At 39.2% G+C, this 20555-nt stretch overlaps 1 protein-coding gene and 1 long non-coding RNA gene across 2 annotated transcripts in view; one reads left to right on the top strand and one right to left on the bottom strand.

Annotated features, from left to right (window-relative positions):
* LOC132391648 (heat shock 70 kDa protein 4L-like) overlaps nt 1–7864 on the bottom strand; it is a 60678-nt gene extending 52814 nt beyond the window's left edge. Inside the window, exons 1-3 of the mRNA XM_059965105.1 lie at nt 7603–7864; nt 3627–3684; nt 2671–2811 (exon numbers count right to left, since the gene is read on the bottom strand). Coding sequence (XP_059821088.1) covers nt 2671–2811; nt 3627–3684; nt 7603–7709 — 306 coding nt within the window. The 5' untranslated portion in view covers nt 7710–7864. The remainder of the gene's footprint in view (nt 1–2670; nt 2812–3626; nt 3685–7602) is intronic.
* Nucleotides 7865–7982: 118 nt separating this feature from the next.
* LOC132390844 (uncharacterized) lies at nt 7983–10691 on the top strand. Its single transcript, XR_009511026.1, has 2 exons — nt 7983–8019; nt 9726–10691. It is a non-coding gene; the product is annotated as an uncharacterized LOC132390844 (long non-coding RNA).
* Nucleotides 10692–20555: the final 9864 nt, after the last annotated feature.

Genomic DNA, 20555 nt, shown 5'->3' with positions numbered 1-20555 from the left:
CCATGTGAGGCAGTCAGCTGCAAGCCTGTCAGGGTCATTTATTGTACCTGGTGCTCCCAGTGCAGCCTCCTCTACATCAGTGAGACCTGATGTACAGTAGATTAAGGACCACTTCCAACGAACACATAGACTTCATCTAGCACAAAAGGCAGGATTGCCTGGTGACTATCCATTTCAATTTGACTTCCCATTCCCAAAACGTGTTTCCATGGTCTCCTCTACCGCCACAATGAGGCCATACTCTGGTTAGAGAAGCTGTATCTAATATTCTTTCTGGGTAGACTCCAACCTGATGGCGTGAACAGTGATCTCTCCCCTCCCCTTCTCACCTGCCCATTCTCCTCCTTCTAGTGTCCCTCCTCTTTCTTACATGGTCCACTGTGCTCTTCTATCGGATTCTTCCTCCTTCAGCCCCTTCCATCTGTCATATCCTAACTTCTTACTCCCCCCCCACCCCACTCCACCCACTGGTTTTATTCATCACTTAAAAGCTTGCAATCCTTCCCCACCCCCACCTACTTATTCTGGAATCTTCATCCTTCTTTTGCAATCCAGCTGAAGGGCCTCAACCAAAAACATTCACTGTTTATTCCCCTCCATGGATGCTGCCCGACTTACCGAAATCCTCCAGCATTGAATTTGAACTTATTGATCTTGTATTATTTTACTCAGCTTCCAAAAAAATATTCCACACAATGCTTTTTAAGGAATAGCAAACAATTTGGCCCATTGAGCCCATGATCCATCGCTAGTACAGTGGGGCTTGTGACCCTCTCTACAAACCCCATGTAAACCAAGTCTGCTGGAATGTGATGCTAGAAATTCCTTACAATAAAGATTTTACATGAGATTCTTATGCAAAAGAAGGATTGTGCAATTGGATCCTGGATTTCCTCACTTACAGGCTTCAGTCAGTACGGATTGGCAACATCTCCTCCACTTCCTCCAACAGCACAGGTGAATCAAACACTGTGTGCCTAGACCCCTGTTCTACTTGCTTTACACTTATATCTGGTGTCATAACAACCTCTTGCTCAATGAGATCCAGCATGACATCTAAAACTTTGACAAACTTCTGCAGATGTGTAGTGGAGAGTATACTGACTGGCTGCATCACAGCCTGATATGTAAACACCAATCCCTTTGAATGGAAAATCCTACAAAAAGCAGTGAATTTAGCCCAGATCATCACCAGTAAAGTCCTCCCAACCACTGAGCACAGCTACATGAAATGCTGTAGTAGGAAAGCAACGTTGATTATCAGGGATCCCCACCACCCAGGTCACGCTCTTTTCTCACTGCCGCCATCAAGGTGGTGGTACAAGAACCTCAGAACTTGCATGACCACAGTTACTACACTTCAATCATTAGGCACTTGAACAAAGGGGATAACCACTTGCCCCACAATTGAAATGTTCCTACAACCAAGGACACTCTCATCTCATGTTCTCATTAATTATATTTGCATTTGCAGTTTGTCTTCTGTACTTTGGATAAACACCCCAGATAGGCAGTCTTTCATTGATTTTGTTATAGTAGCTATTATATAGATATGTTGAGAATGCCCACAAGAAATGATTCTCAGGGTTGTACATGGTTATACTGCATGTACTTTGAACTCTGATCAACAGTATAAAACATCTGCTCAATATGAAGTCTTACGTCACAAGACACTTTCTAATTTCAATCAGTTTTAAATAGTGAGTGATGTTGTCAGTGATATTAATACTGAAGTAACTCCCAGTTTTTACTGCTAAGCTGTAGGTATTTCATTTTTAGCAGTTCTGTACGAGCAGTCTGTTCTGCTTTTAGCATGTTTGGGTTTGAGCTAAAGGGGCTTAGAAATATTGTGTCAGCCAATCAGGATGGTGGAATTGGGAGAAGGTTCTAGAGAACGTTGGGTGGAGAGGTTTTGATGATGGACACTGGTGTCGGTCGAAGTCTTTTCAGCAGGAGGGAAGATGGCTGAAGATGCCGTCTCTGTTGCACAAGGTGCTTTGTGCAGATGAATGGCTTCAAGGTAGGAGCAATACTCCCGTGGGGAAGCCTGTTTACTCGAGGTGGATTTCGAGCAACATTCAGAAGGTGGTGTGTGCTTTCACACAGACTGTGGGTCCAGTACGTGAGTTAAAGATAACTTCAAGATGAGCTCCAACTTATGTGTACATTTGGACTGGATGAACTGTAATAGGCCCTTTAAATTTTTTTCTCTTTTCTCAAAAACTGTTCCAAAAAGCTGAAATTTGTAAATATACTCTTTATAATTATATGCAGTCTGTTATTCCTTGCTGACAGTGACTTGCATGGGGGCAGTATTCACACAGATTGGGGTTTGTGTGGACAAGATATCCCAACTTCATGGTTTTGATGGGACCCAAGTCAATCGGACCATAGACATGTGGAGTTAACAAGCTTCATCTCTAAAGATGGCCAGTAAAAAGGGGTTCTCTTATAAAAGCTTGCAACTTATAATGTGGTTCTTCTTGATTAAAACTTTTCTTTTGAAGATGCTCCTTAAACACTTCTGATCATGCCCAATAGCTGCTGGTGTAACTTTGCACCAAATTTTGTTTGATAACATGCAGTGAAACATTATGGAATTCTTTATAATTAAAACTTCTACACATACTAATTAACATATATGGTCTCCACAAAGAAAAAAAAACTTACTTTGATTCCAACACTGCCACTTGGTAACTTTTGAAGCTCATAAGCAAGCTTGCTTTTTTCAGTCTGCACAAATGGGTCATCGAAGGTCCTGCCATGCAGTCGTTTAAAACCTTGTATTGTATTCTTTGCATTGGTCACAATCTGCAAATTGAAACATTCACAAATATGGCAAACAGCAACACTGACTAAATTATTCTTAGAAATTATTATTCCTACAGAAACTACTTCTAACTTTGGAAATATGATTTCTTCATCTTTATAGCAAAACCACCTTTATAATATAATTGAAGGAATTAAGTTTTTTCTTCAGTTTACTATTCAATGCAAGTATTTCATAAAATACCACAATGCAATTTGTTAATACCAACATCAAACATTTTATATCTCAGATTACTGTAATTATCTCTAATGGTGCAATAACATTTTTTGGCAAGTTAAACTCCTATTTTCTTAAATTTTGGCTTGCAGGAGTATTGCGTTTGACTTCTCAGAAAATATTTTTGCACCATTGATCTAATCATAGTAACCTGAAATTTCACATAATGTATATACAGAGCAATTGGATAGATTTTGTAAGCATTTTCTTATTTGGAAGGAAATATTAATATCTATTCAACTGTTTACAAATGATAAAGATAAAAGATGTGTAATGAAAATGTATTGCTAACAAGAATGTAAAAAAATAGCCACCACTCTGAACATAAAATATCAGCTTAAACAAAAAGGGAAATTACTAAAGTGCATACATAGCAGGAATGCAAAAATTAAAATTAAAGGACCTTGCGTACAAAAAGCATCATACATCTACCTTCAAATACACTACAGAAATTTCAGACTTGTGCTACAGTTCAGCAATATTGCTAGATGAATCACAATGAAAATTTTGGCAAATGCTCACATTCAAAAGATACAAACAGTAATTTGTTGTCGAAAGGTAGAATTCAACACTTTCCTACCTGGATCTTGGCAGCTGCTCCAATTGCCCGATTTTTAGGTCCCAGTGATACACAAGCCCTGCAGCAAAACATTAAATAGTTAATATGCTATGTTATACTGGATAAAAAAATAATTCACATAAGATGACAAAATATGAGATCAAAGGAATATTGTATTATCTTCATGGAAGTATTTGCAGCTTTTCACAAATTTGTTTTATTTTTACTGTTGTACTATACATTACATGTCCTCATTATTCACTGCAATAACATTACCAGCTTTGGGCTCCGTATAGGAGGACAGCTCTTCATAATTTCCCCCATTTCTGTTTATGCATGGACGGGACAGCAAAGCACAGTAACAATGCAAAAAATGTCCAATATTGTAATTGCCTTAAGAGCTAGAGGTAACAATCAGAACCAATGTCTTACTTTTCAAGTTTTCATCACTAGCATATTAAATGAACATTTCCTTTAAAGAGGCAGCAAACAATACCCATTCCTCACATCTCAAAATTATCTGATCACATATTCCACTATGCACAAACTAACTAGTCCTTCCTGATATCATAGAATATTCAAATATACTTGGTTTATAATAAAAAGGCAAAATTATAAGATTAATGTTACATGCTCATCTTTAATTCCCAGTTTCGAAATCTGTATAAAACCTTAACTTTATATTCTAAAATGATACAGAAAAAAACTATTTTGTAGTTGTCCATCACTAATTGCGTGTAAGATGCAAGCATGAACACTCCTATTCCACCATTATTGTAAGAGAAACTCAAAACTGCATTCATTGCATGAAAAGCAAAATGAAGAATGATTAGTGAAACAAAATAAGAAAAATAGAAGCATACTTGTTTGAAGAGTAGCACACCAGATTTATCAAAAGCATTTTAATCCACCTAGGATGCAGATATACAACCGAAAGGGCAGGGTCAAGGGACTACACAGACAAAATGCTGGAGGGATTTAACAGGCCAGCCAGCATCTATGGGAAAAAAAGTAAACAGCTGGATGTTTTGAACTGAGACTCTTTCTCCAGTCCTGATGAAAGGTGAGAAGTCAGAGTAAGAAGATAGGGGAGGGCAGGAAGAAACCTGGAGCAGATCCAAGTCACTCCTCGGGCAGGAATGATTACCAGAATTACTGAAGTTCAAGAACTAGATGTTGCAGCTATCAAATTGGAGGCTATTCAGACGGAACACAAGGTGTTGGTCCTCCAACCTGATTGTGGCCTCATTGTAGAAGACAAGGCCACCGGGCGATCCAGGCTTTTCTAGCAGACAGAGCGCAGATGTTTGGTGAAGTGGGTGGGGTGCAGGGATCAACAGATCAACACTGCACTCACCCACATCTCTTCCATTTCATGCACATCTGCACTCACCCCATCCCACCAGTGATAGGATTGCTCATGTACTCACCTACCACTCCACTAGTCTCTGTATCTAGGACATAATTCTTCACAAATTCAACTTGATTCCATTACGAAGCATATCTTGCCCCCTCCCCCCAAACTTTACACAAGGGTTGCTCCCTAGGTGACTCCTTTATCCATTCGTCCCTCCCCACTAATCTCCCTCCTGGTACTTATCTTTGTAAGCAGAACAAGAGCCACATATGCCCCTACAGCTCCTTCCTCACTATCATTCAGGACCCCAAAAAGTCCTTCCAAGTCAAGTGACACTTCACCTGTGAGTCTGTTGGGGCTGTAGCCTCCTGAATATCAACAAGACCTTACATAATTGGGAGACCACTTCACCAAGCAACTATGCTCTGTCTGCCAGAAAAAGCTGTGGCCACTCATTTCAATTCTGCTTCCCATTCTGACATGCCAGTCCTTCTGGTACGATGAGGGCACACACAGACTGGACAATACCTTATATTACCTTATACCTATATTCTGTCTGTAGCCTCCAACCTGATGATATGAACATTGATTTCTCAAACTTCCGGTAACTGACCCCATCTTACTTGCCCATCACTTCTGTCTGGTGTTCCTTCCCCTTCCCTTGCTTCCATGGGCCTCTACCCTCTCCTATCAGATTGCTCCTTCTTCCGCCCTTTAACTCTGACACCAATCAACTTCCCAGCACTTTACGTCACCCTTCTCCCAGTTTCACCTATCACCTACGACCTTGTACTTTCTTCTCCCCTACCCCACCTTCTTACTCTGACTCATAGACTCATATTTTAAAAAAAATAGCCCTGATGAGGGCCTCTGCTCGAAACATCAACTGTTAACTCTTTTCCATAGATGCTAGCCGGCCTGAATTCCTCCAGCATTTTGTGTTGTTTGCTCTTAATTTCTGAAATTTTTATTATAATGCCAATACAGCAAAACAATGATAACACACTTGATCTCTTGAAGGTAAATATGACCATGACCGGAAAATAGCCACCTTCTTCAAAAAACATGTGTATCCAACATCCAGAAAACTTTGGAGGAGCTGATGCACCCCACTAGCAGACTGTGCTCAAATCTTGAGGAAATGTAAAACATTAAGAAAATGAGGCAAAACTATTAACTGCACAGTAATGAAGCTTCCAATCTGCACTGAAAGACAGCAGATATGTGACTCAAGTGTTCCAGTTTTTAGGTAGTAGTGATTATTATGAAAACACCTACAACCTTCTTTTCCAAGTAAAAGGTTCAACTATGTTAAGACTATTCAAGTACTTTCCTACTGAAGCCAGTTAGCTGAGTCTCCACTTATCAAACCAAGTCTTGGCACATGGAAGGGTGGATCCTAAGAAATTTTAGGTTCAAATTTTCCATTAAAACTAACATTTTGGATAGCCTCTTGACTTAACAACTTAAGAGGATCACAGCACCCCCTAGGGTGTCAGGTTAGAATTGAAATACCTACTCAGAGCATGTTTTTTTAGCTTATCCTAGAAGAAAATGTTCAAATTTCACAGCTGTATTTCTCCAATATATTATAAAGTTATGAAAAACATAAAAAGAAACTGCACAGGTATCCAATATATTCCTCCTGTACATGGTTTTTCCAATATAGTGCAAGTAATATCCCAAGCTGTTATAACAAGTCATGGCAGGAAAAAGTGGTGTTTGAACATGACATTAATCTTCAACGCATCAGTAATGAATGCCAAATAAGAATCGGGGAGCTTTTTTTTAAAATGAAAAACCAGTGCAATATGAAATAAAGAGAAAGGAAGTGGCTTCCAAGGCAAGTTACGTTTTATTAGTACTACACCATGGAAATCTAAGTATTTGCACACATCGTACTTTATCGAGTACCACAAGACCCAGTTAACCTCCTGGACATCCATCAAATCGTCATTGCACTGTAATTTTAAAAATATAAATGATCGACCTTAATAATAGACAAGGAGGAGAGCATTAAATACTTTGAAAAGGCTAATTTAATAAACAGGGTGGAGTTTGTTTGAAAGGACGTAATACATTAACGCACGATGGGGCTCACAACCAGAATGAATGGAAAATGTGCAACTCTTAATGGACGGGAATACTTTAATCAAAATTGTTTTAAAAATGTAAGCTCGAAAATCGCTCATTTATATTTTATGAGCGTTCCGTTTAACAAAGCGTCAAGTGAACGATAACGTTCCCTCCTGTCATTTTCGAGATAACCTCGGAATTGGTGACTGAAGGATCTGCTCATACATCCAGCTACTCAGCGCTGGATACACTCTGAAGCACAGCAAACCCATCAAATTTACATAATAGACGCAGACTAACTTAACTATTCCTTTCCCCCCCAAACACCGAGAGTGACGGTAGTACAGTCGATCCACACCTAGCTCCAACGTGGTGAGCAGCGTGGTCACAGGAGTGGAGTGGCGCACATCCCTTCACACCGACTCCACTGGAACAGGCCCAGACACCACCCCACCCCCACCACTACCCCGCGGCCCCCAATTCACCCGCAGGCTCCCACGCAGCCACGAGAGCGGCAGGGCTAACGACCTTGTCGCATAACTGGGAGAAGAGGGCGATACTCACGGGGTACACCTGTCGCTGTACTCATTGGCGATAGTCTCGATGCCGCCGCTCCTCGCCACGGCGATGTAGCAGTTCTGGAATCCCACATCAAAGCCAACCACCGACATTACCGCTCTTACGTTTAATCAATTTATAGTGATACACAAAGCCCTGACAAAAATCGGACAGGCAAACTACACCGGCCTCTAGTCTACGAGCACCAGTAATAGCCGCACCACCACTGCTGCGTGCGATAACCGGCCGGTAGAATGCTCCAGAAAAACGCCGCAGTCGTGACGTATGACGCTCACACAACCACCCGCCCACCGATGAAGCTGATTGGTCGATATCTCAGCGATTCATTGGCTGGCCATACTTTAGCACATATCAATCAAATGTGACGCTGAGGAGGTCGCTGAATCATAAAAAGCAGTGGAGGTATTGAGCTAATGCGCATTTTTTTCTAACATTGATTACATCTCAGAGTGATCTAACACATTAGTCAACTAAATATTCGAGATTTGTTGATGCCAATTGTAAGTAATCGCAAACGACAGACTCCATGATACAATGAGGTATTAATTTAGTGTTGAAAAACAAACTGCAGATGCTGGAAACCTGAAATTAAATAGAACATTCTGGAAATATCCAGCATCTATGGAGAAGGAAACAACTAATATTTCCGGTTGATGACCTATCATCATTACTGAAGTCGAGCGAGAATGTGGCTTGGGTTGCTATAACACGAAAATTGATGCAGTTTGTATTTGAGAAGTTGGAAACGCTCTCACAGCATCGTGGTCAGATAATGAAAACGGGTGGAGGTTCTAATGAGTGATTAATGAATTCACTGTTCTTTTAAAGAGCTACTTTCTGAGCTGTAAATTTTATGTCATTGAGGTACTACGGAACGCGGCTATTTGACTCCGTCTCAACTCTATTAGTAACCCCGCCAGTTACACTCTCTGCTTTATCTTAAAGCTCAGGAATTCCCCCCCCCCCCCGTGCCCATTTGGTTCCCTTCTGTTCATTGATCAATATTCCCTACAATTTGTTGAATCAGTTCCAAGGAACTTCAATATAGAGAGAAGGGATGCCAAGCGTTTGTTAGGAAGAATAAAGAGGTTGTATGATTTCTTAGAAACAAAGTATCCGCTGAGATAAAGGAATTGGCTGTGGGAGTGAGTACAAATGCACATATCACAGAAGGTAGCAATTTAGATTAATAAGACCAGAAAAGTGCTGACACAGTGAACACAGAACTGAGATGATACTGATCAGGAAATGGTGCTCTGTGCTTCAAAAAGAGAAAGGAAGGGATGACCCCGCGACCTAAAAATAATGGAAGTGTTTGATGAAACCATGTAGAAAAGTTATTTCAATTTCACTAAAACTAAGGGCCAGAAAGATAAGATAGTCATAAATTATAATGGTAAAAGCTCAGATAAGTGGCAACTCTTTTGTGTTAAGCTCCAATGGGAATCATCAAATATTCCCATTTAGGACAAATTGTTTTTAAGATGTTTTAAAAATCTAATGATACTTGAAATCAATGGATCCCAGACTGCAGACTCAGGTCACAAGTGCAGTTCTCCTTTTAGAAAAAGGAAGCGGGTTCACTGTTTTGGGCTACAGTTATGACTGAAGAGCAGAGGCCTTAGACCATCACTGCCAACTATCCTGCTGCCAAATATACAGACTCTGGAAAATAAAATTTGAGACCTCAGAGCAAGATTGCTGTATCAGAGACTGCTGTGTACTTTGCATAATGAAAACATGGCTGTCTGTCGCTATATTGGATGCGGCACTGCAGCCAGAGGGCTTTCATCCACTGAAAACTCAGGACAGCTGAATCCTTTAAAGGTAGAGGAGGTGGGGTATGCCTTATGATTAACTTATTGTAGTGCATAGACATGGCAGTTGTGTCTCAGTCCTGTTCACCCAACCTGGAACATCTGGTGGTCAAATGTCTTTCTCATCTGCTGAGAGAGTTCATTGCCATTATCCTGGTAGCAGTGTACGTTACATCTCAGGCCAATGTCAGGTAGGCAGGTAGTGGAAGTGTTTAGCACTATACTGTAATCAGCAGGCAGAAAACAATGCATCCTGATGCCTTCTCTGTCATTGTGTGGGATTTCAAACAGGTCAGCTTGAAGAAATCTCTGAACAGCTACCACCAATATATCACCTGTAGAACCAGAGGACGATACTTGACCACTTATATCACCATCAAGAATGTTTGCCATGCCATCCCACACCCACACTTTGGAAAGTCTGATTATCTGGCTCAACTTCTACATCCAGCGTATAGGCAGAGACCAAAGACTGCAGCACCTATGGTGAGGATCAAGAAGGCATGGTCAAAGAAGATGGAGAAGTGGTTTTATGACCTCTCTGTGTCATTGAACTGGACAATATTCATGGATTCATCTTTGAATTTGAATGAATACTCTATGGTTGTCACCGATTTCATCAAGACCTGTGTACTTTTGAGAACATACCCAAACCAAAAACTTTGGCAAACCAGGAGGTTTGTAGTCTGCTGAGGGCTGGATCTATGGCATTCAAGATTGGTGATCCAGAACTATACAAGGTGTCCAAGTACGACCTATGGAAGGCTATTTTAAGAGCAAAATAATAATTCCAATTGAGGTTAGAGATGGAATCAGATGCACATTGGCTCTGGCAGAGGTTGTAGGCCATTACTTCTGACAAAGCAAAACCTAACATCATGAATGGCAGTGATGCATCACTCCCAGATGAGCTCAACGTCTTTTATGCACACTGGACAATGTTTCCCACCCTCTGCATGCCACCCTTGCTGAACAGAGGAGCAATTTTAGTAATAGACTGACAACCTTGCTGCTCCAAAGAATGCTATTTGAGGTCATTTCTACCCTCAGCCATTAGGCTCTATAATGAGTCAACCTATAGCCAGGGAAATGATCACCCTCTCCTGTTAGACTGTTTATGGTAACTTATTTTTTATTCTTTCTACTTCTCTTCTAAAATTTATATCTCTGTACTTATACTGCTGTGACACTGTAATTTCCTTTGGAATCAAGTATCAAAGGAGAATAAAACTACCACCTGTGTGAAACCCTGCTGCATCTGGTGTCTCTTGTGATCTTTGTCTCAGAGATTGAGGTCAGAACATCCTTAAAGGGAGTGAACCTTTGCAAGGCCCTGATGGTGTACCTGATGGGGCTCTGAAAACCTGTGTCAACCAAAGGGCAGCAGTGTTCAAGGACATCTTGAATTTCTCAATACTAAAGTCAGAGGTTCCCACTTGCTTCAAAAGGGTAACGATCATTCTGGTGCAAGAAGAGCAAGGTGAGTTGCCTCAATGACTATCATCTACTGGCACTCACATCTGTGCTTTGAAAGGTTTGTAATGGCTAGAATCAACTCCTGCTGAAGGAAGTACTTGGAACTGCTGCAATTTGCCTATCAGCACAATAGGTTTACAACTGAAGCAATCTCACTGGTTTTCCACCTGGCCTTGTATCACCTGCACAATAACACCTATGTCAGGCTACTGTTTATTGATTACAACAGCATCCAACACAATCATAACCTCAGTTCTAATCAACAAGCTCCAAAACCCATCAGCTATATTTAGTTAGGAGTTTGAGGAAAATTAAAAGACATTTGCAAATTTCTACAGGTATACTGTGGAGAGCATTCTAACTGGCTGCATCACCATCTGGTATGGAGGGGCCTTTGCACAGGATTGGAAAAAGCTGCAGAAGGTTGTAAACTCAGCCAGCTCCATCATGGGCACTAGCCTCTTCAAAAGGTGATGTCCCTGTAGCAGCGAACTCTAACAAACCAATAAAAACACAAAATGCTGGCAGAACTCAGCAGGCCAGACAGCATCTATGGGAGGAGGTAGTGACAACGTTTCGGGCCTCCTCCCATAGATGCTGTCTGGCCTGCTGAGTTCTGCCAGCATTTTGTGTTTTTATTTATTCCCAGTGTCTGCAGATTCACTCGTGTTGTCTAACAAACCAATGCCGCTGCTGTTGACACCTACGGGTTAGTATCCTTGTATAATGTGCCCTGTGATCAATCCATTAATAATCTTCCAATAAGTCAAAGAAGTGTATTTGATCCTTTATTAGCAACTAGTAAAATATACAATCATGAAGCGATGCAATTTCTGAAACTAAGACTAGTGATATTAAACATACTTAAACAGACTTAATTCAAGTTGAGTTAAGCGATTCCAAATGTAATGAAATGAAGTTAAGCATAATTAAGTGGTCAACAAAAGATACAACAGCTCTCAGTCATCAGTTAGTACTAAACTACTAAGAACAAAACATGAATACATAGCTAAACCCTATGCTTTACCACACCCCCGTCCACATGACTACTAGCATTAAAAACATAATAAATATGCAACACAGAATACAATGCAGATAGAAAACTGATGGATGGATTCTATAGCCTCAAAATGGCGGCATTCACCTTTTAGTATCCCCATCAACCAGGACATGCCCTCTTCTCATTACTATTATCAAAGAAGAGGTACAGGAGCTTGAAGACACACACTCAGTGTTTCAGGAACAGCTTCTTCCCTTCTGCATCAGACTTCTGAATGGACAATGAACCTATGAACACTACCTCATTTTTTTCTCCATTCTTGTGGTGTCAAGAAAACATCCTCTCCCTCAATGTCACAAAAACAAAGGAGTTGGTTGTGGATTACAGGAGGAATGGAGATGGGCTAACCCCTATTGACATCAATGGATCTGAGGTTGAGAGGCTAAACAGCTTCAAGTTCCTCAGCATCCACATCACCAAGGACCTCATACAGTCTGTACACACCAGCTGTGTGGTGAAAAAGGCACAACAGACCCTCTTTCACCTCAGATGTTTGAGTAAGTTTGGTATGGGCCCCCAAATCCTACGAACTTTCTGCAAGGGCACAACTGAGAGAATCCTGACTGGCTGCATCACTGCCTGGTATGGGAACTGTACTTCCTTTAATTGCAGGACTCTGAAGAGAGTGATGTGGACAGCCCAGTGCATCTGTAGTTGTGAACTTCCCATGATTCAGGGCATTTACAAGGACAGGTATTGTGTGCAGTTCTGGTCACCAAATTATAGGAAAGATATCGATAAATTAGAGAGAGTGCAGAGACGATTTACTAGGATGTTACCTGGGTTTCAGCAATTAAGTTACAGAGAAAGGTTGAACAAGTTAGGTCTCTATTCATTGGAGCGTAGAAGGTTGAGGGGGGATTTGATCGAGGTATTTAAAATTTTGAGAGGGGTAGATAGAGTTGACGTGAACAGGCTGTTTCCATTGAGAGTAGGGGAGATTCAAACTAGAGGACATGATTTGAGAGTTAGGGGGCAGAAGTTTAAGGGAAACACGAGGGGGTATTTCTGTACGCAGAGAGTGATAGCTGTGTGGAATGAGCTTCCTGTAGAAGTAGTAGAGGCCAGTTCAGTTGTGTTATTTAAGGTAAAATTGGATAGGTATATGGACAGGAAAGGAGTGGAGGGTTATGGGCTGAGTGCGGGTAGGTGGGACTAGGTGAGATTAAGGGTTCGGCACGGACTAGGAGGGCCAAGATGGCCTGTTTCCGTGCTGTGATTGTTATATGGTTGTTGTTAGGTGTGTAAAAAGGGCCTGTAGAATCATTGGAGACCCAGGTCATCCCAACCACAATCTATTCCAGCTGCTACCATCTGGGAAACAGTATTGCGGCATAAACAGGCTCCAGGACAGCTTCTACTGATGAACTCATGCTGATTTGAGTGTACTCTGTATTACATTGACTGTTCTATTTATTATAAATTACTATGATTGCACATTACTCTTTTAGATGAAGATGTAACAAAGATTTTTACTCCTCATGTATGTGAAGAATGTAACAAATGAAGTCAATTCAATTTTTTAATATATACTTACTGTAATCTATAGGTTTTAATTATGTATTGCAATTTACTACTGTCGCAAAACAAACAAATTTTGTGACATGTGGCAGTGATATTAAACCTGATTCTGATTCTAAGTATATCAAATGCAAGTTCAGGAGAAACGTCTATTCCGGGTAAGTAGTTAACATGTGAAGCTCAATGGCAAATGAGGGAGGCAAATGACATGCATACTTTTAAGGAAAAGCTAGTTAAGTATCCACAGAAAATGAATTTGTATATTGGTGTAAGTGTAGAAAGGAGGAGCATAAGCACAAATTGGTTAGCTCATGAGCTACAAATATTTTTTAGTATTTTGTAAGTAAGCTTGTGCCATGGAAGAAGGCCACAAATATGCTATGCAATTAATTCCATTATCCTTTCCCCAGAGTTATAATCTTTTTCCTTCAAATGATCTTTTTCTTTACTCCTTTTTAATTACTGAATTTACTTCCACCATCTTTTTCAGGCAATGAATTCTTGATTGTAGCAGCTTATCATGAGTTCACATGGGAATCCTCCTATAGGGAAATGCTACACTTGCCCATTTACCTCCTTCCTTACCTCTATTCAGTGCCCCAAATAGTCCTTCCAGGTGAGGCAACACTTCATCTGCAAATCTGTTGGAGTCATCTATTGTATCCGGTGCTCCCTTCCCTGCATTGGGGAAATCTGATGTAAATTGGGGTACCACTTTTTTGAGCACCTGCGCTCCATCTGCCAAAAATGTAAATTTCCATTTTAATTCCTATCCCCATTCCCATTTCAACATGTCAGTTCATCATCTCTTTTAGTAGTTAGAACTTTGAACTAATTTGCTTATAAGGATGGTATAGAAATGAAACAATCAATGTCTTCAAAACAGATTGGATAAACAGAGAATAATTTGCAGGCATTGTAATTGATTGGATTACTCAACTAGGATTTGACATGATGGGCTAAGTGGTAGACTGCTGTCCTTTTATGTTCTCTACTGAAAAGAGTGGACTCTCTCTGCTCTTGTGCCAGATTTTATATTCTTTTGTTTGAAATATATAACTAAATTTGCAAAGCAGATTATGTACATGGCTGAAGTCAATTAGTTGCAGTTTTGCTTGGCCACTATATAGTCCAAACGTTTCAATAGATTGGCTTCCATTTGTCTCTACAGTGTAGGTTAGGTTAGGAATAGAGGTAATCTAGTAAGGAAACTATATATCAGATTTGAAAATGTTTTCAAACTCCTTGATTAAAGAGTGTATTCTAGGCCACCTTGTGGTAACAGATCATTACTGCAGAATATTAATTTTTTCAGAAAATACTCATTAGATTCAATTTTACAATATGACATACTATCCGATTGTGTTGGCATGACTTTTCTCATAATTTGCGGACGGCTCATGTTATCTGACCTTCATCATCATGTGCCATGCCCAGTTTGAGCTTTGACTGCCATGGCCCACATGCCTCCAGTTTTGGGTCAAGTGGATCAAATCTGACCTTAGCTAACCCAAATCTAAAGGGAATTAATCAATCATACATAAAAACTTTAAAATAATCTAATTACTTTAAACATGGTCCTGAACTGCTTGAGTTTAACTAGAAAGTAGCAATCATAATAACTGAGAAAGCCTTTAGTTTGAAATTGGTCTGCATTGAGTTCTGTGATTTAAATCAGCACTATGTTGTCTGAATTGCACATTGGAGTGATTTGCAGTGAAATTCAGTCAGGGTTATCTCTTCGGACTTATTTCAACAACTGCTGAATATGTGAGTCATAAGGTGAATATGACTGATTTTTGGGATAGAGGGTATGATATCTCCTATGAAAATAAGTAAGATTGGCCCAATGTTCTCTTGCGTTTAGAAGAACAAGAGATAATATTACCAAACTTTTCAAAACTATTCTGTGTCTTAACAAGGTAGATGATGTTTCTTCTGGAGTGAATTAATCAACCAAGCTACATCTTTGGAATGGGGAGGAAACCAGAGGATCCTTCACAAGGAACATATGCAAATATTCCATAAACATCACAGGCAGTTCTTGTTCAGTGAAGCTGTAAGGCAGCAGCTTTACCCATTATGCCAATTTGCAGTACTGGGCAAGATTAAATAGATTAGGCTTGTGAACTCTATGAATTGTTGCAGTGTACAAAATTCCCAAGTGGCTTGACAAGGTAAATGCATAAAAAGTAATTAAATAGTTGATGTTTCTGCTGACTGGGATGTCTACAATCAATAGTCAGTGTCAAAATAAGGGGGTCAGCCATTCGATACCAAGATGGCAATAAATTTCTTTACTGGAATATGGTGAATCTTTGTAATTCTCTATCCAAGACAGTTGTGGAAGCTCAGTATAAATACATGTGATATTAAGGTAATATTGGGGAATTAGTATAGGTAAGAAATAATAGCATATAAGGTCATTATGATCATTTATAATTGAGGGGCTGAATGGTTGAATTCATGCTTATGTCTCTTACATTAGTAATTACTCAAGAAGCATAACAACTTTTCAACACCGAACTGAACACAAGAATATGAACATCTGTGTGATTCAGAAAATACAAGTTAAATTGTACCTTAAGAGTTAATATTGTAGCAAGTTTAAAATCTTGAAAGGTTTTCATGTAATTAAGAAAATGCTATTTCCTCTAGTAACAAAAGGGGCAGAAAGCGAAAGACATAAATGTAAGGCAAAAGGAAAAGAACTAGATGTACAGTAAGAAAAGAGTTATTGTTATATCGACTTCATTAATGACATAAAAAGAGAATTTGATAAACATTTGAAAATGAAATATTTATTGAATTATGGTTTAAGACACGGGGAACTCATTAGATATCTTTTTTAAAGAGCTAGTAGATGTACAATGGTACAATATTTTATCTGGCAGTGCTTCAAACTCTCCATAGGGATCCTGACAACTTTGATCTGGATGCTGATAGCAGCAGAAGCCTGTGGCTGATGGAGCATTCTGCAGAATATTTGTACGGTTGTGAAATGCCAGGAGATGAAATTTCACGTCTGGTATCAATGAAAATTTCATGTCACCGAAATTCAGGCCTTTATGTGTACACTCAAATTGGGTCTTTACCATTGTTTCAGTCTGGCAGAATACAAGCCCAATAGGAGTGCTTCATGTGAATTAATGGGGAGGGCCCTGTACCAGCTGGGGCTGAAGGAGAAAACTATCTCAGATTTCAGTATAGTTCTTATATGTGCTTATAAAGTAAGCAACGGAATATGTTAGAGGAGTAAACATATCCAAGGATAAAAATCCCTCAAAAAATTCAATATATTTATTAAAAACCCTGTCTGAAGAGAATAAAGCAGTTGTTAGAGTCATTACAGCAATGTTTTTTTAATAAAAGCAGGTTAATTTTCATTGAAATATAGTAAAAATTTCCATCACTACAGCAAGAGAGTTATCAGCATTGAATGATAATTATCCAATCATCCACAATCTGTCCTGGAAGAGTTTCACAATTATGCACTGTTAGTGTACCCATTTGATTCCATGCTCAGATGGGTCAAATAAGTATTGATAAAGCAGGTCTCAAAAGTGCTACGTGTTGATTACGCAAGATCTTGGAACTGATTTACGGATGTGCAATGTATGTCTTTGAATGTCACTACATGCATCCAGGCAATACGCTGTATTAGTAAAGATTTGATAATGATGCATATTGTCAATTGCATATTATATTCCAGATTTTCTTTTACAATTATCTTAAACATGTGTAAATAATGCAATTTCTGAAAACAATTAATGAGCCAATATTTTCGTATGGGAAATTTAAAAACTAAGATCAATAAATAGAAATAAACTTGAGAATTCCAGCAAGCAAATAAGCATAATTTCTTTACTAAGAGTGGTTAATGTGTCTATTTCACCTTAGCAAATTGGTGAGGCATATAGCTAAAGTGATTTCAAAAGGCAAGCACTGGAAAGAAAAAGAGATGAGAAAGATATTGTGAAAAGTTGAATAGAGATACAGAAAATAGAATGACAGGCAACTTGTTTGGGACATAAATTTTTATCAACACTACTCAGTGCTTATCAGACGTTTTTTGTAATTTCAGCACATGCAAGGCAATCTTGGTCTCTATGGTGAAAATAAATGACATTCTTCTGAATATTCCTTTTGACTTCAAATTCCTTCTGATATCCTTTACTTTTGTTTTCCTCCTTTTCCTTCATGGTTAACTTATTTCTGCGGTATGAAGAATGCCAAAATGTTTCATTTTGTGCGGAGAGCCTGGCATAAATGCTTTGTGACAATTTTGTTCCACGTACTAAGGTTGCCAAAATGATATTCTTATCAAAAGAAAAGGAAAACTAAGCAATATTAACCACAGAGAAACTTGCAAATACTGAGTATTCTAATGGGTAGATGAAAATCAGAATCAGTTTACAATGGAGACGCTTAATTGAGAAAGACATGTTTACAGAGATGTTCTTGAGCAAAATCTGAAGCAGATTAACATAATAGTGGAAGCCTATCTGTCAAATTTGCTGGCATTGGAGAGTCCAGCAGTTATGAGATTTGCGGGGGGCGCAATATGCATTGAAATGTACGGAATATTGAAGGATAGGCAGGATGTGGACAGAATGCTTCTGAAACTAGGAGAATCAAGGACCAGAGTGCACAGCCATCAAAAGGATGTCTCTTTGGAAAAGAAATGAGGAAGAATTTCTTTAGGAAGAGGGTTGTGAATCTGTGGAATTCTTTGCCACATACAGCTGTGGAGGCCAAATCATCAGGTATATTTTAGGCGGAGGTCAATTGGTCCTCGTTTAGTAAGGGTGTTAAAGGTTTCAGGGAGAAGAAACAAGAATCTGGTTGATGGGAAATAAATCACCCACAATCAAGTGACAGAGGAGACTTGCTTATTTTATTGCAGGGTACCTAGCCTCTCATTCTTCTTGTAGTCATGTTATTTATATTTCTAATACAGTTTAATTTCTGATAATGGAAAAGGTTGACTTTCATTGGAGATGCTATTCATTGCTCACCACTTAACAGCTCATCTCTGAATGATGTCTGGGCCTTAGTCACATTGATTATTCCATAGAACTGAACTTCATGCAATCACTGAAACCACTTCTTCTGAAGTTATACAAAAGTCATCAATGAAATTACTTGTAACCCCCTGGGTCGCCTCAGGCTTGCTCAGCTCGTTCTTGTCTAGGGGGAGCAGCCTTCGGCCCCGCCAAACTGGGTAATCAGCTGGTGTGGATGCTGTGTGATGTCCCCGCCTTGCCCAAAAACAGACAGTACACCATAAACGATTAAATGAGTACAATTTATAAAGGTTACTATAACTAACTGATTAATAACGATACAGTATATATGAAGAGAAAAAATAAAGAAAAGGCGCCAAACTTATCAAAGTCCAAACCACTTCGTGCACAACCGTTGGAGCTCAATTACTGAAGTCTTCTGGCCACCATTCGATCCCCTCCGAACTCGACTCGCAGCTCAGGACCCTCCGAGTGGTCAGCCAAGCACCTCTAGCTTCATCCCCCCCTCCTCGGAGTACCTCCTGGCCTCGGACCCCCGCTTGGGGTCCGTTCCTCGCCCAGCTTACAGCATTGCGTCCTCTATCTTGACCCCCTCGCGCCGATCTCCCAAAAGCCCGTCAACAAAAGCTTACAGACTCAGAAGAAAGAACATTAATCCCCATTTGGTTTACAAAGGAATACAATTCTCGTTATCAGTAAATTTTAACCCAAACAAGCTTCCAGCACTCTCTCTCAACAAAGAAACATTCCTGCTTTTAACAAAACAAAGAAAAAAGAAGAAACCCCCATTCCTGCTAGTTAACAAAACAAAGAAGCCCTTTTGATTACATACACAGTAACAAAGAAAAAAGAAGAAACCCCCTTTACATACTGATGATGCTCAGGCTTAATACATTGTCCTGAAAATTACCACAGTGACGTCCTGCAGCTGGGATGATTGACCTCCAACAATTACAGCAGATGTACTTGATGTCAACTGATGTCAATTTTACCAGGGCTCTCTGGCTAATTTTATCTGTATTTGGACAAAGGTTATATTGTGGTTTGGAGTGGAATCAATCGAAAAATATCAGGACAAAGTTAGTGGTGATTTGATGGCACTATTGATAACACATTACATAGTGGATGACTGAGAGCAGACTAATTGGCTGGTATTAGGTATTTTATTTGCTTAGATTTTTAATGGTGACATGACATACCAGAATACTCTATAAACATTTCAGTATATACAGTATTTGTTTTATTACAGTATTAAATGATCAGTTATCTACAAGATTTTTGTCTTGACAACACAAAATGCATTTTTGCAATAATTTAAAATAAGTATTTACTACTCTATTTTCATTATTCCAACAGAACAAAGCATTTTTGGATTGCATTAAGTTGGACTTGTATAACCAAGATAATATAAACAATGTCGCTAACTTGGAGCATTCAGTTTAGAGGGCATTTTTTTGGAAAAATCTCTTCTTTGTACTTTTCTAATATTGAAACCCACCTAAACACTCTGTTGATATCCGGCACATATAAAACTGTTAAAAGATGCATATTCCAAACTATTTCCGTGCATCAGATGATAGGAGGCAGCTGCAGCTTGATTTCTAAGCAGAAATTTTTAAGCAACCTGGCAGAAAAAATATAGAAAAGTATAGAAAAAATTTGACATAGGCTGTTAAAAGTTTAGGAAGACAATTTACAGAGACATATAGCATATTTAATCTCTTCACAGGTGTAATGATACTTGCCATTCTCTATTTAGAATGGTTATAATAGTCAAACCAATATTTTTCAACAGTGCTGTTTCCTGAATTTATTTTTTTCTACCTACAATGTCAACTATTTAAATGAATTTGAGAAAGACTGCCTCTGAAAATTCACCACGGAAGTTCTAGTTAAAGATCCTGCACTTAAGTGTATAACTAAGTACAACTAAAAGAAAATGAAAATTTTAATTTCTTTTCTCGATGTTACTCAAGAAAAATCCATTCAGGAGCATGGATAATGCTTAATGCACACTGAACTGCAAAATGTATTTTC

This window comes from Hypanus sabinus, chromosome 3, assembly GCF_030144855.1.
Source record: "Hypanus sabinus isolate sHypSab1 chromosome 3, sHypSab1.hap1, whole genome shotgun sequence".
Lineage (NCBI taxonomy): Eukaryota > Metazoa > Chordata > Chondrichthyes > Myliobatiformes > Dasyatidae > Hypanus > Hypanus sabinus.
This window is presented reverse-complemented; position numbering and strand designations above follow the sequence as displayed.